Source organism: Artemia franciscana, chromosome 15 (genome assembly GCF_032884065.1).
Source record: "Artemia franciscana chromosome 15, ASM3288406v1, whole genome shotgun sequence".
NCBI classification, from domain to species: domain Eukaryota; kingdom Metazoa; phylum Arthropoda; class Branchiopoda; order Anostraca; family Artemiidae; genus Artemia; species Artemia franciscana.
In genome coordinates, this window is record NC_088877.1 from 14,395,240 (window position 1) to 14,420,436 (window position 25,197).

General features: G+C 37.9%; 1 protein-coding gene across 2 annotated transcripts in view; it reads right to left on the minus strand.

Moving 5' to 3' along the window:
• LOC136036085 (SCY1-like protein 2) overlaps positions 1-25,197 on the minus strand; it is a 258,908-nt gene that overhangs the window by 138,690 nt on the left and 95,021 nt on the right. For both annotated transcript variants that reach the window (XM_065718074.1, XM_065718075.1), the window contains exon 5: positions 18,421-18,516. In XM_065718074.1, the coding sequence (XP_065574146.1) occupies positions 18,421-18,516 (96 nt within the window). The remainder of the gene's footprint in view (positions 1-18,420; positions 18,517-25,197) is intronic.

Here is a 25,197-nt window from a genome sequence, read left to right on the forward strand (position 1 = left end):
TAGGAGTAAATGAGTTGATGTAAACTGTTACAAATATTATAAAAACTAGATTAGACTAGCTTCGTATTGTCGAGTAAATGAAAAAATTCTTCCTTCAATTTTCCTTGTCCTAATACCAATATTTATATAAAAGACGAATCAAATTGGTGGAATTAAGTTGGCAGAAACGAAAGCTTTCTGAAACCTTTCTAATCGACTGCATCGCTAAAAAAGCTTTCAGAAACACAAGGGAGATGAATCGAAATCAATTACTTTCAAAAATTGCCGAAACAAGAAAGGGGCTTTGTTATAGAAAAATTTATTTTACATAGAACTTGAAATTAACTTCCATAAATACAAACACCTTTCTAGTGAAAGCAATATATCTTGCTGAGAAAAAGTTAAGGACATTTTTTCAGAAAGATAAAATGAATCCTACCCTACTTTAAGAAATAGAAATTCTGAATCCTGTATATTAAGAGTGTTCTTTTCAAATTCTGTATCATTTTAAGTTTTCCAAGGACGTAGCTAGAAGAAGAAAAGTTCTTTTCCTGGAAGGTCTCAAGGAGATCTGAATGATTCAAAAATTGTATATATTGTTCTTATTATTTTCATGTTCTTGCATTTTCTTGAATTCCACGTCCCCGAGATAAACTATTTCATATTTGCATCTATCAAGTTATGTATTTTCTAAGTTTCATCGTTGCCTTTGCATTTTTTTTTTAACAAAGTTTAAAAGTCAAGAATTGGAGTAAAATACGCCAAAGAGGAAAAGGAAATAGAAATAACTTAACAACAGGAAAAGAAAACGGGAAAAAATAACTTAAAATACAACTCTGGCAAAATGCAAAACAACCGGACAAAGTAATTTTAAAAAGACAAAGGAAGTACCAAGACGCAAAGCAGTAGTCTCAGTGCCAAACCTGATGAGAACACCACACAATAGGGTGAAATGGACCTAAAAGCTGGCAAACATTCTCATTCAACATCGAATGGAACTTTTCATACAAATCAATATGTCCATCGCACCAAACTTGCAAATAATCTTACGGTTTTTATACCACTGTGGTAGATATAGTAATATTCATAATAACAGAAAAAAAATATAATATCCCGCATACCACTTACTAAGTTTACATAGGGATTCCCCCACCAGCTGGCCCACAAGGTAGCAAAACTGCCTCTCTATGATCACCTCTCTGGTGCTGCAGACCAAAGATCTTACATTGACAATCTGAACAGTGTAGCATCCTTGTCCAGAAATCAGACTGGTGTTGCGTTTCGACGCGTGCACGTAATCGAGGAAGTTGACCTTCGTCCATGCGCATTATGTGACCGAAGTACCCCAATCGACTGTTAGCAATGTATCGGTTAATATTTTTGTTTGCAAATGATTACATTTATAATCTTGCCGGGCCAATGTATTCCAGTCGATGCGTCTAAGACAATTATTCTCAAATCTTTCATGGAGCTTCATTTTAATGACTCATTATACCATACTCTGTCAAGTTTATTAGATGTAATTCTTGTGTACGTATTGTATGTGGTAGTTTCGTGTTCATGACTCCCACAAGACTCTCTGATAATCTCAATGTACTTCGACCCTTGAATCCATTTAACCATGTCAGTTCATGCTTCATTTGCAGGAGGATTCAAGTAATTTGTTTGGAATGTTTGTTTTTATTCTATCAGTTCAGAGATCTGCTGATCCCACTTTATTTAAGAGCTAAGTGATGCACTATTGTAACTCGTTTTGGACCCACCTCCATGAAGATATCCTTCTTCCCACGGTAGTATTCTATAGACAATTCAATTCTGGTGAAAATTTACCCTTGACAATTACCCTTAAAAGCTCCACGCGTAAAATTAAGACGGAGAAGAGGAAGCAAGGCATATAAGAAGAATTTCGCACAGGAATTCAGGCAAATATCCCCAGTGTACAATTTCTTCTGGCGAGTACACCCCCGGAAACTTCCATCCCCGTGGAAATTTCACCCCTGGGAAAATTCATAGCAGAAAATGCGTCCACCCCCACCCATAAATGTATACATACTTTCCAATAGAAAATACTATGCGGAAACAATGGACACATTTTTTAACTTAGAGACAGTTCCTCTAGGGCTGTGGGAGAATGTCATGTCATACCCAAAGGCATAGTTTTTTAGGCCTTTAAACTATGATGAACAAAACAGCTGTCTCAAAATTTTGATCGGACAATTTTTGGGGGAAAAAAGGACCCCATAAGGACCTAGTGGCCTTCCAATCTCTTTGGTCACTTAAAAAGGGAACTAGAACTCTTAATATCCGTTTAAATGAACCGTCTCACGATATTCTAGGACCATTGGGTCGATATGAACATCTCTGGGAAAAAACAAATAAATATACATCCGTAATCTTTCTTCTGGTAAAACCTCTTATAGTATGGTCTTCTGATGCACTGAACCTGATGGTATAATTTCCGTTAAGATTCTATGACTTCTAGAGGGGGGGGGGGGTTATATCCCTCTTTTTAGAAAATCAGGCAAGTTTTCTCAGGCTTCTAGCCTTCAATAGGTGTAACTAAACTTTATGAAACTTATATATTTGAAGTCAGCACAATAAGCCGATTCTTTTGACATTAAATAAAATAAAATGTCCCGCTCTTTACGCTAAAGTTTTTTATTGTTTTAAAAAGTAGAGTTGCGAGACTGAATCAAACTTTAGCGCAAGGAGCGGGGTGTCGAGGAGGAAAAGCCCATTTCATATATGGAGTGATTTCTGTGCGTTTTAAGTTTTAATGTCACTCCTTACTTTCATTTCAAAAACTTGTTTTTTTATTTAATTTCTGAAAGTTTTTGAATTAATGCATGTTTTGGCTTTCCGTACATAAATTATTAAAATGAAATTTGCATATTAATTCTTTTTTTGGCTAAATGGCTTTCTCTTAGTTTTGATCAGACGATTTTAAGAAATAAGGGGTGGGGAAGGAGGCCTAGTTGCCCTCCAATTTTTCGGTTACTTAAAAAGGCAACTAGAACTTTTAATTTTTAACGAACGTTTTGATTAGTAAAAAATATACATAACTTAAGAATTAACTTACGTAACAAACTTTTATATTCTTATATTTTTGATTATATATATGAGGGGGTTTGTCCCCTCGTTAATACTTCGCTCTTCACAGTAAATCTTATTTTGTCCCAATTCTTTAAGAATAACCCCCTAATCAGAATGGCCGTAGAATAAATAGTTGAAATTACTAAAAATAATTTAGCATAAAGAGCGAAGTATTTAGCTCCTCCTAAATACCTCACTCTTTATGCTAAAGTATTTTTAGAACCCCTCATATGCGTAATAATCTTTGTTCGTTTTAAGTTTTAATGCTTCTCCTTACTTTCAATTGAAAAAACTTTTTCATGTTTATATTTTCATTGTTTTTTTTTTAATAATAATGCTAGAAAATCCTGCGCCCTTTTCATTGAATTTCTCTTCCCCATGAAATATTCCTCCAAGGAAAGATCCTCCCATATAGCCCCCTCCCCTGAACCCCACACCCAAACCAAAAAAAAATCCCCCTGAAAACGTCGGTACACTTCCCAATAACCATTACTGTATGTAAACATAGGTCAAAATTTGTAACTTGCAGCCCCTCCCCCAGGGACTGTGGGGGGGGGGGGGGTAAGTCATCCCTAAAGACATAGTTATAATGGTTTTCGACTATGCGGAACAAAGTGGCTATCTCAAATTTTGATTCGTTGACTTTGGGAAAAAATGAGCGTGGGAGGGGGCCTAGGCACACTCCCATTTTTTTAGTCACTTAAAAAGGGCACTAGAACTTTTCATTTCCGTTAGAATGAGCCCTCTTGCAAAACTCTAGGACCACTTGGTCGATACGATGACCCCTGGGAAAAAAACAACAAACAAACAAACAAACAAATAAACACACACCCGTGATTTGTCTTCTGGCAAAAAATACAAAATCCCACATTTTTGTAGATTAGACCTTGCAATTTTTTCTATAAGGTTCTCTGATACGTTGAATGCTATGGTGTGATTCCCCCTATTTTCTAAAATGAGGCAAATTTTCTCAGGCTCGTAACTTTTGATGGGTAAGACTAAATTTGATGAAACTTATATATTTAAAATCAGCATACAAATCCAATTCTTTTGATATATGTTTTAGCATCGAAGTTCCTTTTTTTCGAGTTTCGTTTACTATTGAGCCGGGTCGCTCCTTACTACAGTTCGTTACCACGAACTGTTTGATATCCATTGGTATAAAAACTCCAATTTTTACGATTTCTATTGAGCCGGGCCACTCCTTACTTACAGTTTTCTGTCGCGAATTTTTTGAAAAGAATGCTGTGTTGTCAGCAAAGTCGCCGTCACAGAGGACACGGCTCTAGTTCAGCTGAATTACACCTAGGGTAGGTTGAATTTGATTTTGGTAGGATAAACTTGGTACGGCTAATAATTAATGGATCGTCTGCATACGTACTACAAAATAAATTAGTTAGGTCCGTAAATAATTTGAGGGAATAATGCGATAAAGCACGAAAAATAGACACTCATTGGAAAGTTAGGGTGACAGGATACCACCTTTCCGAATACTGGAGTGAAAGAGGTATAATCCCAATGGTTCTGGTTAGTTAATCAGAACTGAAGGGTAAATGCAAAAGAAGAGCTTACACCTATTAAGGCTAAAGAATGTCAAAACCGATTGTGGCAAATAAAATAAAAAGCTTTAGACACATTTAGCACAAATACATGGACCTCAGAGACATCTTTCTGTGCTATGAGTGGTAAGATGTAAACACATGATGCATGTGTTGGCACCTTATATAAAGTCTACTACCAAATTGACTTGATAGATTCAGAAACTTTAATTGGAAATTAAGCTACTGTCATGAACACTTATGAAGCACTATTACATGGATTTTAACCAAGTTCGTGAACTGAAATAACCCCCCCACCCAAAACAGAATAAGGCATCAAAGACTTGCAGAAACAAATTTCAAAAATAGTTGCAAATGGGGAATTGGTTCATTTACTGACTATTTTATATAAAACACTAGTGCCATAAGATCACAAGAATTCAATCTTAGGCTCTTAAGGCTGTTAACAAAACTGTTTGTAAAATGGGAGGCATCTGAGTTTGACAAATCCTCATAAGCAATTCGAACATAGAATAGCAAGCTGAAAGTAAACCGATTAATCAATTCACTGAGTCAAAATATTAGCTTTAATGTCTAAACAAATTTAGTCAGAATTCTGTCAGGTGTAGAGGTTGAATTAAATTATACAGCATTTATTCGCTTGTTTCTGCACTTTGGCGTTCCTTAGAAACTCAGCATTGTCATTTCATACTTACAAAGATGCCATTTATGTCAAAGCTTCGTTTTGTTTTTGCATTATGTTGGATAGGTGTCCCTTTATGAAGCCATAATTTAGCCCAATTTTTCGTAGTTTTCAACCCTGAATCTGATTTCCATATCGAACTTCTTATCTTGACCCTAAATCCACAAAATGGAACTGTCCACTTATTCGGCTTTTTTTCAAGCATGACACAATCTGGGCGTAATTTTCAATAAGCTGAACACGAGTTTGTGGAAATTCAATGCTGGTACGTAACAAGCTAAATGCAACTTTTATTATTGACAGAGGTTTAACTACAGTGGAAGCATGTAAAAGCCAGCTCGCTTTATCCCACTTTATTTTCGTCATCCACCTGTTTTGTTTTTTTTAGTTGGGACACAAAGTCTGATTAGTCGGATCGGTATCTACCGTTACGGTGGTTGAAAAGGTGGTTGATTGTAAATGCGTTTATCCTCAACGACTTTAACGTCATTGATACAAACACAGTATAAAACAATACATTGGTCAAAATCAAACAGGAATTCAATATTATGCATTTATGAGTTTAAGGCATCTTTGCAAAAAATTTGATGACCATTAGCAAGTGATTCCAAGAGGAAGTCAGTCCCTAATGAGGTACGGTAAAGGTCACAGTTCATATCACCAATTAGAATCCAACCTAATCCATTTGTTTCAACACGAACAGGAGGGGTCTTCAGCGATGTGCAAGCTTCCGTGAGCTTTGGTAGAGAGCGAAAAGCTTTTTATCACAAGGGAGATGAAAACTGACAAGTGCACGGCTAGAAAGTGGATAACAATGTAACAATCTAGCTTCGATTTTATAAGAGAGACCAGATTGCCTGATGGCAGATAGTAATTTCAGACTGATGGCAAAAGGTGTTCATGGAGGAACAAAATACCAAAATCGGGTAATTTTTGATTCAAAAAAAATTCCTAGTCCTTAGTGACGATGATATTAAATGAATATAAAGTAAGGCAAAATTTATCATCATTTTCTTACTACTACTAACAAATCACAACAAAATCATGCCACCTGAGGCCTACCACCTAATCAGGGACAACCTGCTTTTCGTTTGGCCCTAGATGGTTTCCTGACAAGGAGGGTTTTGCGCAATCTGTCATCATTCATCCATAAAACTTTTTTCTAGCAATCTCAATATTTCTGCCGTTACAGCCCTAAAACGCGGGATTGAACCACATTTTTCGCACAGCTTACTGTTTGAGATAGTCAGTCAATTGGGTACCCAAAGCAATCTGTAGGCAATTGCTCTCAAAAACATCTAGCACATCCTACTCCGTTTTTCGGAGCACCCACGCTTCAGGACCATTCTAACCGCTATCATCATTATAGCTTCTACTATTCTAATCTTAGTTTGTAGACTGTTCTTCCTATTCTTACAAAGTTTTTTGTAACCGTGAAAAAACAGCTTTCGCCTTGCCTAATCTATTTTTAACATCTTCACTGCACCCACCGTCCCTACTAGTAATTGATTTGACAAAACTTTTCCACAAAACACGGTTTTTAAAGAAAAGTACAGAGCTCCATTAAGCCAAAATGAGCAGAAATAAATTCAAATTTTCTTTGAAGTTTAAAACTACCACAGATCACCATCAATAAATAAATGAAACCCAAAACGAATGGAAATTATAATAAATAACCAAGTCAAACTCTAAACGAGCAAAAATTAACAAGTTTAGGGCTGACAACCCCCTATGCTTTCTCAAAACCATAACATAATTTGCATTTTACTGAAAAAAAAACAACAACTGACTGTGATTTTTTAATTTAATATACATATACTGATATTTATTCCTTAAAGCTTCAATATTTTTTTTATTTATTAGAGTACAATAGTGAAAACATTTAAAATCTATTTTGTTTTTAGTAAAGTGCAAATTATGCTCTGGTCTTGAGAAGCTATGTGGTTAACCTCCGCCAAAATATTTCTCAAAAGCTTCAACTTAGTACCCTTAGCTTGTGTAGTAGCAATAGTTGTAGCAACAATTGTAGCATTATGTGGATAGCATTTTTCGTTTCTTTAGCATCCTCCTCAACACACGCTGAAAGTCTCAACTTAATACCATTAACTGTTCCTGAAGCATCTCTGATAGTCTTCTTAACAGCCTGTGTTTGGAATATTGTATTTTGATTTAGTTCATAGAGTTTCAATACATTCCAAATCTGTTGCCTTCATACCCTTACTTTTGATAGCAGTATCAGTAGTAGCCGCTTTCATACCCTTAGTTTTAATAGCAGTAGCAATAGCAGTAGAATTATTTGTAAATGCCCTAGCTTTAGTGGCAGTAGTAGTAGAAGCAGAAGTAGTACTAATAGTAGCAGTAATAGTATTAAAAGAAGAAATAGTAGCTTTAGAATGCTATATAATAGTATAAAAGTAGAATTAAAACCAAATATTTCCTTTTGGTTAGTTCAACATCCCCCTACAAAAATTCCTGTTAATTTCGACTTGACGCATCGAACTGTTCCTAAGACATTGCTTAAAAAGATACTGCATAAAAATAGTTTTTTCAAGTACTTATATTGGGTCCAAACTCAATGCTAACCAGCTGTAATGTGAGGCTCGAATACACAAGGGTAAAAATCATACACAAAATAACTCTTAAAGCAGGGCTTCTTAAACTATGGGTCGCGACCCCATTTGGGGTCGCGTAGCAAAATTATGGGGTCGCGAGTGATAAAAATACAATTTAACAAAAAATGCTTTTTAACTTGTAAAATTATTGTTATAAAGAAAAATAACAATCATCGTAGATAAATGTATCATAAAACCTTCTGGTTCGGAAAGACTGTTTATACCTGCATTTCTATTCCGATCATTATAATATCAAACAGTTCGTGGTAACGAACTGTAGTAAGGAGCGACCCGGCTCAATAGTAAACGAAACTCTAAAAAACGGAATTTTGATGCTAAAATATACATCAAAAGAATCAAATTTTCATGCTGATTTCAAACATATAAGTTTCATCAAATTTAGTCTTTGTCATCAAAAGTTACGAGCCTGAAAAAATTTGCCTTATTTTAGAAAATAGGGGAAAACACCTCCTAAAAGTCACAGAATCTTAACGAAAATCACATCATCGCATTCGGGGTATCAGAGAAGACAAATTTTGCCAGAAGACAAATCAGGGGTGCGTTTTTATTTGTTTGTTTGATTTTTTGTTTTTTTTCCAGGGGTCATCGTATCGACCAAGTGGTCCTAGAATGTCGCAAGAGGGCTCATTCTAAGGGATATGAAAAGTTCTAGTGCCATTTTTAAGTAACTAAAAAAAATTGGAGGGCACTTACGCCCCCTCCCACGTCTCCAAAGTCAACAGATCAAAATTTTGAGATAGCCATTTTGTTCCGCATAGTCAAAAACCATAATAACTATGTCTTTGGGAATGACTTACTCCCCCACAGTCCCTGGGGGAGGGGCTGCAAGTTACAAACTACGACCAGTGTTTACATATAATAATGGTTATTGGCAAGTGTACAGTCGTTTTCAGGGGATTTTTTTTTGTTTTGGAAGTGGGGTTGAGGGGAGGGGGCTATGTGGGAGGATAGAAACAATGAAAAAATAAACATAGAAAAGTTTTTTCAATTGACAGTAAGGAGTAGCATTGAAACTTAAAACGAACAGAGATTATTACGCATATGAGGGGTTCCAAAAATACTTTAGCATAAAGAGTGAGGTATTTAGGAGGAGATAAATACCTCGCTCTTTATGCTACAATATTTTCAGTAATTTCAACTATTTATTCTACGGCCTTTCTGATTCAGGGGTCATTCTTAACCCTTTGATGCCTGAAGGTTCCCTCAGGATCCATGAACTTTTTAATTTATTTTAATGCTGACCGTTTGACCTATTAACGTCAATCCGTTTGCCATTGTCTCAATCTGATCTACCTAGACAGGTTTGTATTTTTCTTAGTCCGTAATCTGTCACCCTTGTGTGAGGTAATGAAGTTTGAACCTGTGCCCTCTAGCCTTGCTTGTTTTTCCTGAAAGGTAAGAATACTTTTTTGTGAATAACTTTATTGTTTATTGTGCTAGAGTTTTCATTCCAAAAGTTTTAGAAAGAGGACGTTTCGTCTATTCAGATGAGCTATCATACGCTCCTATAGCTGGAAAACCAGAGGATAGAAACGACCCCCAACGTCGTGGTTCCTCTGGGAACCATCCGGCGGTAGCGAGACCAGATGAGACGGTAAGCCGTATACAGTGTGAGATGCCTAGATATCATGAAAACAGTTGCTTTACACCATTGGAATCAAATTTTGAGAGCTCGACCATGTTCTGTGGCTTCAAGGAACCATCCAGCATGCATAGCTCCGAATTTTATCGCTCGGAAGAGCCATCTAGACAAGAACTGGTGGAGTTGCCGTCGTCAATAACAATGTAGGGGAGACCAGGGTCGACCCGGACGCGATTATTTGAAACGGCATATCTTCTAAGCCATTGACTTTTCTCCAGTTCTGACTTCACCATAAAATGCGTATCCGTTAGGACTACCTTCGAGATTTTTTTCAGATTTTTCTACAAAAAGGAAAAAAAGATTTTTATTTTTTTGCATTTTTCTGAAATGTCCAAAACAACCCCTACCCACGGGGTTGGATCGGACGGCCCCAGTATTGGTTCGGACACCATGCTAAACCATTAGATTTCGACTTCTTTTTTTCAAATATGCATAAAAGTATAAAAAGTAAAAAACAGTACTTCAGCTATATAAAATGACAAAAAAGCTTTAAAATGACACCATTCACCCGAGTTGGCACGAGCTGAGATTTTACTCAAAGAATGCTTAGTATACCACTAAAATATATTCCTAATGCAAACTGCTGTACTTGCTTAGTAGAAATACTTATTTTCAAGCATTCATCCGTGTATTTTCTACCCTAAATACCAATCTTTTAGAGACGGGGTTGGTTTGGACAGATAAAAAAAATGTCCAAACCAACCCCCAATCGCCATGTCTGGCCCAACCCCATGTGTCCTCGTGTGATGTCAAAGTGATTTGAAAAAAAAATCAAATAGATGGCGCTCAATAAACTGCTCTAGAATCTTTCTATGTGAGCTACTTTTCTCCTGAAAAAATGTCATTGCAAATCCAGCAGCCTGGTCCACTCTATTAAACTCCAGACAGAGACCCTTGAAAAAAATTCTTACCTTAAAAAACACTTTTTGCAAAATACAAACAAATGGCTGCGTGTATCTAGATCCAAACTGGCTTGATAATAGGGCAGTAGATGGTGCACCTTTCGTGATTTTTGAGAATTTTTACTAAACCGCTAGGTGTCCATACTTGACTGTCCAGATCAACCCCGTGTCCGGGTCAACCCTGGTCTCCCCTACTAGACTGTTACCAAATATATTTTTTACAGTGCAGAAATGGACCAGCCTTCTCCGAGTACATCAAAAACTGTGGAAGATGAATATTTGGCTGTCCAGCAAAGACTTCGAAGACGTCCCGTGTCATTAGCACAGGCTCTGAATTTTGTTCTTTGCCTGGAAGACAACTCCGACCTCAAAGATCTGTCTGATGAAGATGAGGACCCATCTGATCCTAGTTTTCTCCTTCCTGATCCTGATAATAACCTGCAAGAAGAAGAGATTGAAGAATAAATAGAAAGCAGTCGAATTGAAGCTGACGACCACAACAGTGAGGATGACCATGAGGACGTCAAGATCGCCAGACAAAATGCCATGAGCTCAGGCACTGCTGCTTCGAAACCAAGCAAACGACGGGACCTTGCTTGGAGAAAAGTGGATTTTGTCCAGCCAGATGCTGCATGGAAGGATCATCTTGTCGTTGACCAAGAAATGAGAGGCAAGATACCCCTGGAATTTGTCAGGCTGTTTTTTGACCAAGGCGTGGTCAACCATATACGTGACCAAACGAAAATTTACGCTCTTCAAAAAGATGCCAAAGAATTTGGAGTTTCATCTGCCGAGGTGGAATGCTTCTTAGGGATCCTTGCATTCACAGGAATAGTGAAAATGCCGTCATACCGCAGTTACTGGTCAAACAAAACGCGCTACCCTGTAATAGCTGATACCATGTTGCATGACAGATTCGAGCAGATCAAAAAGTATCTTCATTTCAACAACAATCTTACCCAGAAACCATGAGAAGACCCTGGGCACGACAAGATCCACAAAGGTCGTCCTCTGATAGAGATGATCAGAGATGACTTTATGAAGACACCCCCAGAAGAACACCAGGCAGTAGACGAGCAAATTGTGCCAACAAAACAGAGGATTTCGTTGAAGCAGTACAATCCCAAGAAACAGCATAAGTGGGGTTATAAGTTCATCTCAAGGGCTGGGGAGAGTGGTTTCGTTTACGACTTTGAAATGTATACGGGTAAGGGGTTGGTTGATGTCAGTGACCTGGGAGTTGGAGCTGAGTTTGTCCTGCGGCTTGCAAGAGGAATACCCAAGCACAAAAATTACAAGCTATTCTTTGACAATTGGTTCTCCTCGTTAGACTTGGCACAAACACTAAGTGATCAGGGCATACTTACACTGGCCACAGTGAGGGCAAACAGGTTGAAAGGCTTTGCTTTGGAATTAGACAGCAATTTCAAAGCCCAAGGAAGAGGCTCTTACGACTGGCGAGTGGAAACGCAGTCGAATGCCATTGTGGTGAAGTGGTATGACAATAAGCCAGTCCACTTGATTTCAACCTATGCTGCCCTAGACCCAGAAGATACGTGCAGGCGGTGGGATGGTAAATGAAAAGAGTATGCTGATGTCAAGCGACCATATTGTGTGAAGGAGTACAACCGCTTTATGGGTGGTGTAGATCTTGCCGACATGTTGCTGGAGCTTTACAGGATCGACTTCAAGTCACGGAGCAAATGGTACATGAGGATCTTCTTCTTGTTTGACCTCTCTGTTGTGAATGGTTGGCTCTTATACCGCAGGTGTCTTGCTGCTGGGCAGAAACCAATGAACCTGCTACAGTTCAAGACAGATGTGGCACATGCACTTCTATCTGGTGCATCTTTGGCAACACCAAAGAGAGGTAGACCTTTCAGTGACGCAGATACCAACTCTCAGAAAAAAAGAAATTATACTTGTCGCCCCCCAGATTCAACAAGACTTGGTGGACAGGGGCACTTCCCGGCTTGGATAGAGAGCAAACAGAGATGCAGAGTATGTGTACAAGCTCATTCCAAAGTGAAATGCGTAAAATGTGAAGTGTCCTTGTGTTTCACACCCAACAGGAATTGTTTTCTGACTTAAAACACTATGTAGCCAATCAGAGTGTTTTTGTGCCATGATTGCCAGATGGTTCCTGTGGGAACCATTTCTTTATTTCATCATCTTTATCAATACATTTTTTTTCTTGCCATTTCTGCCATGGAATAGGTCATAACAAAGCCTGGAAATGGCCAAAATATTTTTCCCATTCTTTTTTCATAATTCAGGCATCAAAGGGTTAAAGATTTGGGACAAAACTTACGATTTAGTGTAAAGAACGAAGTATTAACGAGGGTACAAACCCCCTCATATACATAATAAAAATTAAAGAATATACAAGTTTGTTACGTAAGTTAATTCTTAAGTTACGTATATTTTTTACTAATAAAAAAATTCGCTAAAAATTAAAATTTATAGTTGCCTTTTTATGTAACCGAAAAAAATTGCATGGCAGCTAGGCCTCCTTCCCCATCCCTTATTTCTCAAAATCGTCTGAACAAAACTAAGAGAAAGCCATTTAGCCAAAAAAGGAATTAATATGCAAGTTTCATTTTAATAATTTATGTGTGGAGAGCCAAAATCAAACATGCATTAATTCAAAAACGTTCAGAAATTACATAAAAAAAAAAATAGTTTTTTTAACTGGAAGTAAGGAGCGACATTAAAACTTAAAACGAACAGAAATTACTCCGTATATGAAATGGGTTGTCCAATCCGCAATCCCTCGCTCTTTACGCTAAAGTTTGACTCTTTGCCACAATTCTGCTTTTTAAAACAATTAAAAGCTTTAGCGTAAAGAGCGAGGGATTGCGGAGGGGATAACCCATTTCATATACAGAGTAATTTCTGTTCGTTTTAAGTTTTAATGTCGCTCCTTACTTTCAGTTAAAAAACTAGTTTTTTTATGTAATTTTCTTGTATAAATTTAGTATGAATCAGAAGATGTTATAGAAATTTATAAAAAATGTCAATTTATTTTAGTCAATCTCTTAAAACCGAAATAAGCAACAAAATTTCTAAGTGTCATTTTGAAGAAACTAAATAAAAATTTGGTGTTATTTTCATTTAGCCATTGTATGATTGTGAACGAAGTGCATGTTATTTCGAATTAGTCAGTTTAATCCTTTCGCAACCGGCGGGACCTTACAGTCCCGGCGTATAAAGATCTTATGTGCGCTTCTTAATTGATTATTAGCACCAGAATTGAACGATGTGCTTCAGGATGCTGTTAAGGTCATAAATTTGATTAAGAACCATGCCCTTAACAGTCGCTTATTTTCAAATCTCTGTAAGGATACGAATTCGAACTACACAACTTTGTTATTACATGCAGAAGTAAGAGGGTTGTCAAGAAGTCAAAGTTTAAAAAGATTATTGTTATTGAAGGACGAGATCGAAATAGTTTTAACTGAACGAAAATGTGAATTTGCTGATTTTTTTTTTCAAAATGACTTGTGGCTATCCAAGCTGTGTTATTTTTCAGATATTTTTGCAATATATTGACTGTCTTTTCAAGGAAAAAATTGCTAAATATTTACTTCAAACGAAAAAATGAAAGTTTTATTAAAAAGATCAGCAGTTGGAAAAGAAGGGTCGAAAAAAATTCGTTCGAAATGTTTTCCGGTGTCGACAATTTTGTAATTGAGAAAATTCATCGTAAAACCTTTTATTGTAAAAACTATTGTAGATCACTTAAAAGCGCTAGAAATACAGTTCTGGAAACTTTTTTTTTATTAAATACTGATTTACAAAAAAATAGTTGGGAATCAAAGCCGTTTTGGATTGGCTTAAGTGAGATTGATCATCTGCCACTTAAAGCTCAAGAGGAATTTGCTGAGCTTTCGTGTGACTCAAACTTAAAACTACAATTCCAAAAGAAAGCCCTTGACTGAATTCTGGATCTGAACTAGAACTGAATTTCCCAGAATCGCTGATATGGCGTTAAATCTAATTTTGCCATTCAACACCACATATTTATGTGAAGTTACTTTCTCAGCTTTAACACACATTAAATCCCAATATCGTTCAGCGATAAAAATGTTGAAGAGGTCTTACTTCCAGCAGTTTCAAACATTACACCAAGATTTGATTTCTTATCCAATAAAAAATAGGCACATCCATCTCATTAAATTTTTACCGTAAACTTTAATTTAATATTTACCACGCAACTACTTGGATATATTCGAGAGAATTAAAAAAAAAGAAGTTTTTTTTAATGAAAGTAAGGAGCGACAATGAAACTTAAAACGAACAGAAATTACTCCGTATTTGAAACAGGCTTTTCCTCCTCAACACCCCGCTCTTTACGCTAAAGTTTGACTATTTTCCTTAACTCTACATTTTAAAACAGTAAAAAACTTTAGCGTAAAGAGCGGGGCGTTGAGGAGGAAAAGCCACTTTCAAATACGGAGTAATTTCTGTTCGTTTTAAGTTTTAATGTCGTTCCTTACTTTCGTTTGAAAAAACTTTTTTTTTGTTTAATTTCTGGACGTTTTTGAATTAATGCATGATTTGATCTTGGCTCTCCGCACATAAATAATTAAAACGAAATTTGCATATTAATTTTTTGGGGCTAAATGGCTTTTTCATAGTTTTAATCGGAAAATTTTGAGAAAAAATGAGCGAGGGAGGAGGCCTAGTTGCCCTCCAATTTTTTGATTACTTAAAAAGGCAACTATAACTTATAATCTTTTACGAACGTTTTCATAAGTAAAAAATATACGTATCTTACGAAGTAAATTACGTAGCAAACTTCTATATTCGTACGTTTTTATTGCTTATATGAGGGGGCTCACCCCTCGTCGATACCTCGCTCTTTACATTAAAGCTTAAATTTTGTCCCAATTCCTTAAGAATGACCCGTGAATCACAAAGGGCGTTGAGTAAATAGTTGAAATTACTAAAAATACTTTAGCGTAAAGAGCGAGGTATTACGAGGAGGTAAACCCCTGATATGCGTAATAATTTCTGTTCGTTTTTAGTTTTAATGCTGCTTCTCACTTTCAGTAGAAAAAACTTTTCATATTTATTTTTTTATTGTTTTTTTTTAAATAATGCTAGAAAATCCTGCGCCCCCCTCCATTGAAAGTCTCTTCCTTCATGAGAAGTTCCTCCATGGAAAGATCCTCCCCGGTAACCCTACCCCCTCAAATATCCCCCCCCCCAAACCAAAAAATCCCCCTGAAAACGTCTGTACACTTTCCAGTAACCATTACTACATGTAAACACAGGTCAACGCTTGTAACTTTCAGCCCCTCTCACGGGGACTGAGGGGGAGTAAGTCGTCCCCAAAGACATAGTTATTGGGTTTTTCGACTATGGTGAATAAAATGGCTATCTCAGAATTTCGATCCGGTGACTTTGGGTAAAAAAAAACTTAAAACGAACAGGATAAACTTCGTATATGAAAGGGGCGGCTTCCTCATCAATGGCCCACTCTTTACGCTAAAGTTTGGCTCTTTCTTTCAACTCTACTTTTTAAAACAGTAAAAAACTTTAGCGTAAAGAGCGGGACGTTGATGAGGAAGAAGCCCCTTTCATATACGAAGTAATTTATGTTCGTTTTAAGTTTTAATGTCGTTCCTTACTTTCAGTTAAAAAGACTTGTTTTTTTTTATTTAATTTCTGAACGTTTTTGAATCAATGCGCGGAATAATTAAAACCAAATTTGCATTATTTTTTTGGGCTAAATGGCTTTCTCTGAGTTTTGATCGAATGATTTTGAGAAAAAAAAGGAGTGGGGGAGGAAGCTTAATTGCCCTCCAATTTTTTGACTTAAAAAGGAAACTAGAACTTTTAATTTTTTGCGAATGATTTTATTAGTAAAAGATATACGTAACTTATGAATTAGCTTGCGTAACGAACTTTTGTATTCTCATGTTTTTATTACATATATAAGAGGGTTCACGCCCTCGTCAGTACCTCGCTCTTTACACTAAAGCTTAAGTTTTGTCCAATTCATTAAGAATGACCCCTGAATCACAAAAGCCGTAGAATAAATAGTTGAAATTACTATAAATACTTTAGCGTAAAGAGCGGGGTATTAGGAGGAGGTGAGCCCATCATATGCGTAATAATTTCTGTTCGTTTTAAGTTTTAATGTTTCTCCTTAGTTTCAGTTGAAAAAACTTTTCATATTTATTTTTTTATTGTTTTTTTTTAAATAATGCTGGAAAATCCTGCGCTCCCTTCATGAAAATTTTCTTCCCCCACGACAAATACCTCCATGGAAAGTTTTCCCAACATATCTCCCTCTTCTCAACCCCCCTCCCCAACCTTAAAATCCCCCTGAAAACGTTTGTACACTTCCAAAAAAACATTACTACATGTAAGCACTGGTCAAAGTTTGTAACTTGTAGCCCCTCCCGCGGGGACTGTGGGGGAGTAAGTCGCCCCCGAAGACATAGTTATAAGGGTTTTCGACTACGGTGAATAAAATGGATATCTCAGAATTTTGATCCGGTGACTTTGGGAAAATAATTGGCGTGGGAGGGGGCCTAGGTGCCCTCCAATTTTTTGGGTCACTTAAAAAAGGGCACTAGAACTTTTCATTTTCGTTAGAATGAGCCCTCTCGCAAGATTCTAGGACCACTTATTCGATACGATCACTGGGAAAAAAACAACAAAAAAACAAACAAATAAACACACATCCGTGATCTGTATTCTGGCAAAAAATGCGAAATTCCACATTTTTATAGATAGGAGCTTGAAACTTCTACAATATGGTTCTCTAATACGCTGAATCTGATGGTGTAATTTTCGTTAAGATTGTATGACTTTTAGGGGGTGTTTCCCCTATTTTCAAAATGAGGCTAATTTTCTCAGGCTCATAAATTTTGATGGATAAACCTAATATTGATGAAACTTATATATTTAAAATGCGATTCTTTTGATGTAACTCTTGGTATCAAAATTCCATTTTTTAGAGTTAATAAAAATACTCTCCGGTTCAGGGTGCTAGAATAGGTTTTAAAATAGATGTTTTGAAGACTTAGTCACTAAGGCTAGGAGTAAGTGAAGATGAATAGGTGATGCAAGGTAACGAAAAGATTGATCAGGTTGGCTGATTTACTTACCTCGGTAGTATTATTAGTGAAGACGGTGGGAGCAGTGAAGATGTTGAAAGTAGAATAGCTAAGGCTCATGGTTTTTTTTAAACAGTTAAAAAAAGTTTGGAAAAATAGGAAGATAACTATCGGCGAACCGACATTAGAATATTAGAAGCTACAGTGACTACATTGGTCAAGTATGGATCTGAAGCGTGGGCGCTCCGAAAAGCAGATGAAGATTTGCAAGATGTTTTCCAGAGAAATTGCCTATGGATTGTTCGGGTACTCCGCTGACTGACGGTATTTCAAACAGTAGGTTGTGTGAAAAATGTGGTACAATCCTGCTTTCTAGGGCTATAATGAAAGAAAGGTTGAGATGGCTAGGGCACGTTGTGCGGATGAAGGATGACAGATTGCCGTAGATTGTCCTTTTCGGCTAACCGTCAAGGGCTAAACGGCAAGCAGGTCGTCCTCGTTCTCGTCATACAGAAAGATTTAAAAAAAATGGGAGATTTCTGGGAGGGTGTAAAAATAGAGGCGTTGAATAGACCGGGATGAAGGAGGATCGTGCGCAGCTGAGCTGGCCTAAGGCGGCTTGGTGCTGGAGTGATTTGTTATAGTAGTAGTAAAAGTTTATGAGTGGATTTCTCGTGAGCTAACTTGAGGTAATATAAAATGGGAATCGGCGTTTCCCCCCCCCCAGAAATTTCCCCCTTTGCATACAAACAACCTTTGAATATAATTTAGTAATTTCTTGTATATAGTGCTCAATTTTTATATATTGTATAACCTATACTCACAAATTCTATGAAAAAATTGATTATTCAAATTACCTATGAAATCTAGCTCAGGTTGTGCAGACTTAGTTATCTTTGATGTCCACCTAGGGCAACTCACTAAATCACTGGCTTCAGTGTCATTTGGCCGTTCTAGAAAAAATAATATATTATTATGAATACAAAACAAATAATAAACGTCGTACAGTAATGTCAAACTACAATGGGATTTATAGCTGATAATACTAATAACAATTCATCGTGCCAGTACGTTGCTTGGGGCTATTATTGCACAAAATCGTGTCAGTTTCATGGCTTTAAAATCATGAACTTTTAACCAACATTTCAAACAATTTTAAGCTGACTTTGTAAGAATTCTTGCTGATTTCAAAACAAAATCGGTATTTTCGAGCTTCCATATTTTTCGTATATTACCTAATTTAACTTTCAGAAGATTCATCTAAAATGAGGCGTTTCATTTTGGAATAAGTTAGGATAATAGAGCAGGTCTTGATGAATTAAAAAAATATACATACGTATATGTATATGTATACGTAAGTAGATAATCAACTCATGATTATCCACCTAGCCTACCTTATATATAAAAAAAACAACAACACATACACATGAACACTATACAACAAAATAATACTATTAATTATTTTTTATCGGCTTCAGCCCCCACCCCACCCCAAAAATTGCAGAAAAACATGAAAAACATCCCGTCCTTTAAAATCTTTTAGTTAAATATAATGTTTCCAATTTACTTTTAAACCCATATAAAGTGACAGACTCTCTGATGCAAGCCAGCAGATTATTCCAAACAGAAGGCCCCGGATTATGAACCATATATGATGATCTGACTGTTTTTCTTTTTTTATGGCTTAAAAGTTGTGAATTTCTTGTATCATAATTATGATCCTCCTGATCCATGGAAAAAATATCCATGAAAATACTCAGAGCATATGTGTTTCATGCTTTGGAACACAAAAATTGATTCTTGGTAGTCAAGAACCTGACCAGCATTTAAAACATTACACCGGAAAAGCTAGCAATTATTTTGGATCCAACCTGCTCTTTTAAATCCGCAATCGGCCGAACGCTTTTGTTTTGCAAAATCTGGATCCTTTTATAGTTAGAAAAAAAAAAATTGCTGGCCCAACGAACGCAACCGTTATCTATATAAGAATGAACAAGGGAAAAATAAATGATTTATAAAATCTTGAATGGAAATATTGTTTTAGTTTTTTACTCGTCTTAGCATTCCTAGACCCCTAGCCGTTTTTGCACCCATAACATTATAATGCTTTTTACAACTAGCATTATTATCTAAATAAAACCCCAAACACCTAATTTCAAAAACTTGTTTAATAGGCAGATTTCCAGGAAATATGTTATTATTATCAATAAGTGACCTCTTTGTTCTACTAAAAATGATATAATTTGTTTTAGATGCATTAACTGCTCGGGAACCACCAACTGTAAAACTGCGCAAACTTTCAAGTGCTAAGTTAGCTTTATGTGCGACTTCCACCAAAAAACTACCAATTACTGTTATCACAGTGTCGTCCACCAAAGAGGTCAGCGCCTCCTCTCAAACATGTGAAGCCAGCGAATTAACGTAAATAAGATAAAGTAGAGGTCCCATCACGGAACCTTGAGGCACTCCACACTTAACCCAAACTCTCTGCTTAATCTATCTGATACAGCAACTTTGATAGCGCGGCCATGCAAATATGATCAAAACCCCTTTACACAAGTACTAGCTAACCCAAGCTCACTTAGTCTACTTAGAAGAGCATTAAATTCAGCAGCGTCAAAAGCCTTACGGGAATCTACAAAAAACAGTTAAAGGAACCAGCTCATTTTCAAGAGCATTATCAACAAAAATTGAAAAATGGTGTACTGCATGACTAGTGGAATGTTTACTTCTCAAACCGAACTGTTCATCATACAATTTTTTTTTCAAATCCAAAAAATCATAGCCTACAATCACTTATAAATAACTTCTTCATAAATTTTACTGAATAAAGGTAAAATCAAAATCGGTCACCAGTTCCTGGGGTCCTAGAGGTCCCAAAATTTTGTAAAGGTATGATTTTTGACCGTTTCAGGTCCGACGGCACATGATAGCCTTAAACAATTGACATATTATCTAAATTAACCAGTACGAGAAAAAGATACACCGACAAAAATTTAAAAGCCTTTAGGTTAAATCCATCTACATCAGAAGAATCTGATTTAAGACCATAAACAATTTTTTCAACTTCTTCAACAGTACATGGTACGAATTCCAACCCATCCCGCATGCTTAGAGGATGTGTGTTAAGATTGTAGGCACCCCCATGGCTACCAACATTCTAATCTTAATTCGAAGACATATCTAACTGTTTTTCGAAATCTCTGTTCAACTCAAAGAAAACCTGCACCTTTAGTCCAGGACTTTTAGCTCAAAAAAGGGTCGAACCCGGACAAAATTGCAATATAAATGAAAATGGTACCAAAATGATCAGAAAAAAATTCTGTACAACATACTAAAAGTCCCCATAAATCCGAGTGGGGCGGGTACCCGAAAAACAGGGGAAAAGGGGGAAATGCGGGGGAAAATGGGAAAAATGCCGAACATGCCCAGAAAATACTTTAAAGTGAGTTTTCTGGGGTTTTCACATACGCTGATTACGAAATTGACATCTAAATTTCAGTATAGAAAAAGAGTACTACAGAAAACGGGGGAACAGGGGAAAGAGGGGAGAAAAGAGAAGAATACAGGGTAGGGGTAGAAAGCGGTTTGGAAGATATTTTCTGGGGTATTCCTATCTGGTGATTATGAAATTGAGATATAAAATGATATACAAAAATCGATTAACATAAAACGGGGAAATGGGGGGTGAGGGGAAAAAGGAAAATATACAGGGTAGGGGTAGAAAGCATGTGGAAATGTGTTTTCTAAGGTTTTTCTATCTGCTGATTATAAAATTGACATCTAAAACAAAGTTCGAGAACAAATACAGGAGATCTATATAGGTTCGGCTACCCCATAGGTTCGGAAAAGGCAAAAAAAAAATTCGAGAAAGAAATACGGAAAAATACTGAAATTACATTATTCCGTATTCCTCGCCGTTATCGACAAGCGCGTGGGTTCGTCAACATAATCCTGTTCTAATTCGACATCCAGTAAGAGAAGCAAGGTAGACTAGTCACCGCGGAGTTCCAGTGCCGACGACAAAACCTATCCTGACGGAATGACATCTAGCGGATCCAATAGTCCCCAGTCTGCGTGGATGCTTACACATGTGACATGGTAGCAGGATAAATCAAGGTACGACGAGATTTTTTTTTTAAGTCAAGCATAATTTTGCGTATCGGCAACTCTTCTTTCAGTACTAAGCCAAGTTTAATTCATTATTTTCCCTCGAATTAATGGTTATTAGTTGCGTTTTGTCAAGATTAAGCAAGAGCGACATCTAGTTTTTCAGCTTGTTTTCAGAGACGGTCTTTCGAGATGGCGCGCCATTTGGAAGGTTCAGAATTCATTTAGAGAGTTACGTTCGCCGTGCGAATGGTGCTGATGAAAGATAAAGCTCTTTGGAAACCCTGCTGCTGTATCAGAAGTGGAAAATTTTCATGTCATGGAGAGGTGAGATTCAAGGTATCTGTCCTATTTTTACCGAAACTAAGCTGCTCTTCTCTTCCAGTGCAAGATGAGTGGCTCCAACAGACTCTGCATTCTTTGTCAGCAGGACATATCAAGCGATGATGACACATCCGTTGTTCTGACTGCGAAAGGAGCACTATCGGTGAGCACAGCAAGCAAAGACAGAGGCGACCAGATTGCTGCAGAACCAGGTCAGATTGTTCATAAAGCATGCCGAAAAGATTATTGCCGCCAAAGTACCATTTATTCCTTGAAACGGACAAGTGAAGAACCTATCCCTAACGAGACTCCGAGAAAACTGAGATCTCAAGATTTCTTTAACGTGCAGGTCTGTTGCATTTTTTGCAACTATGAAGTGGGGTTCCAGAAGTCGATAAGAAAGGGGGCCAACGGCGAGTGCGTGAAAGCAGCCACGACAGAACTTAGACACTCAGTGTTGCGGGCATGCGAAAGTAGAGGCAAAGACAATTGGGCGACGACTGTTCTCGGAAGGATGAATTGCATTCTTTCTGACCTCCATGCTGCATATGCAGTTTACCATAAATCATGCTATGTGAGCTTTAAGACAAACAAAAGTATGTCAAAACGGTACAAAGAGGAGAAAGAAAACGATTCTGCCAAGGCGGGAAGACCAGCCGAAACAAAGAAGCGAGAAGCTTTTGAAAAGTCTCTAGAGCACTTTAAAAGTATAGAAGAGCAACACTTTACTCTTAGTGATGTCGCAGAAAAGATGAATTCTTTCCTTGGAGTCGGTGAAGCTTACAGTGTGAAGCACATCCAACGTCTTTTGCTTGAAAGCTACAGGGATCGTGTGCTTATCACGGATTTGCCTGGGAAAGCTAGCATTGTGACATTCAGAGAGACGGCTCATTTCATTCTGAACGAGCATCGCACGCTTCCTAAGGACCAATCTGAGGACGTAGAGATCATGAACATGATAAAAGCGGTCGCTAGAATAATCAAAAATGAAGCTAAAAGCCTACCTCCTTTATCAGAAGAGTATCCAAGTTTCAAGTCTCTTGACAATGTCGAAACGTGCCTAAGCTACCTTCCCAAGTCCTTGCGTCTTCTTCTTTGCGAATTAATACCAGGGGAAAACGAGAATATTGCAGTGGCAGCTCTTGGTCAAGCAATAGTACGAACCTATTTACCTCGAACAGTCCTCGCACCTCTTCAGGTGTTTGTAGCAGTTCAGGTCCATTACCACTTCGGATCACGGTTTCTAATAGACAACGTCCATAAGCTGGGCTTCTGTTCATCCTATAAAGAAGTACTCAGATTTGAACGAAACGCAGCTGCAAGTCACGGGACTGGTCTTTTCTTGCAGTTTGCAGCAGATAACGTAGACCATGATGTCTGCACGATTGACGGTAAAGGCACATTTCACGGAATGGGGATTATTGCAATAGTGAGTCCCAAAACGAAAACGACAATGCCCAGTATTCCTCGAATGGAAATTAATGCAGAAACCCTAAAAGACATCGCAGGCATGACCTTCCACTTCTACAATCGAAGGAACAAAGAGGGCGCTGGCATGGTGTATAAAACCCTCCAGAGCTATACAACCTCTGAAAGTAACTTGGACCTCCTTTGGCACAGCAGCTGGCTTTTTAGAAGCCAAAGACCTGGTTGGAGTGGCCTTATGCAGGCAGTGCACGTCGGAGAACATGACGGACGATCCTCAGTTCTGTTTTTACCTATGATAGACTACAAACCTACTGATCCGTCGTGTATTTACTCCACACTCATATTCATCAGTGACCAAGCGCGAAGACTCGGTGTAACTCCCGTTGTCACGTTTGACCAGCCCCTCTTCTGGAAAGCGACAAAGATTGTTCATGACGAGCCTCCAGCAAGTCCCCTGAAGAAAATTGTAACAATGCTTGGAGGGTTCCATACACGAATGAGCTTCTTAGGGGCCATAGGCTATATAATGGAAGGGTCGGGCCTGAAAGAGATGTTAGAACTTGTGTACGGGGAGAATACAGTGAAACACATTTTCAGCGGCAAAGCGGTTGCAAGAGCAGTAAGAGCTCACGAGCTAGTCGACGCATCACTGAATATTTCACTTTTGTGCCTGGCATATTCGATTCCGTATGGCGAGAGACCTTCCGACCACGAAGATCTTGTACGAGTCTCCAGCGTGTATGACGATTTGGTGGATGGAAAGATTTCTGTGGAAGAAGCGGCTAACCACGAAGCCCTTCAGGCGATTTCGCTACGCCTCGAAGCCTTAAAATCGTCTCTGAAATCCAGCAGAACTGCGAAACTATTCATGCAGTATTCCGAGATGGTTTCGATCGTTCGGAACTTTCTGAAAGCAGAAAGGACTGGAGACTGGGATCTCTACTTATCCTCTTTTTCTGATATGCTCCCATACCTCGCAGCTGCGGGGCATAATATTTATGCCAAGTCAGTTCGTCTTTTTCTTCAGATGATGCAGGAACTTGAAGCATCGAATCCACAGCTCTTCGAACAGTTTGCAAGCGGCAAGTTTATTGCCCGACGAAGTGATATTTTTGGGCTGGATTGGCTCCAGACCTCGTCATCGAGACAGTCCTGATGAGGAGCTTAAAAACAGATGGAGGGCTGACAAGAGGAAAAGGGATGACTGAGCTTCAGAGAAACATATGGACAATGTCTATGCCAGTACTCGCTTCAGTGAATGATCTAATGCAGAAACTGACGGGTCTAGAGTACAGTTCTAGTGAACAGCACGTTACTGCAACCGCAGCACGAATACAGAGAGATACTAAGGATCTACTGACGTTTCTTGAATTCCTTCTAGAGAACTCTCCTTTCACTAGTTCCACAGAGCTTAGAAATATAGGTTCCGGGCTGATTGCCCATAAAGGCGTCAATGCAGAGGATGCTAAAGCTGTAGGTGAGCTGATCCTCCAGCGCATGGATGGCCAATCCGTCGAAAGTTTTTCATTCAGGAAGAAAGACAAAGTCGTTACACTGGCATCCGATGGGAACATTAGGATAGATGGCGAGATTTTGCATATCGATCCTGCACTGCTTTTTCAACGTCTTTCGACTGCTGCCCATACATCTGAAAATGACATGGCAGAAACTCTACGTTACGAACTGTGCAGTTATCCGCCCACTTTGTTTGAGAATCCTGGCATAATGCGTCAGCCAGACAAACCTGCACTAGCGAAAGCAATATGGAAAGA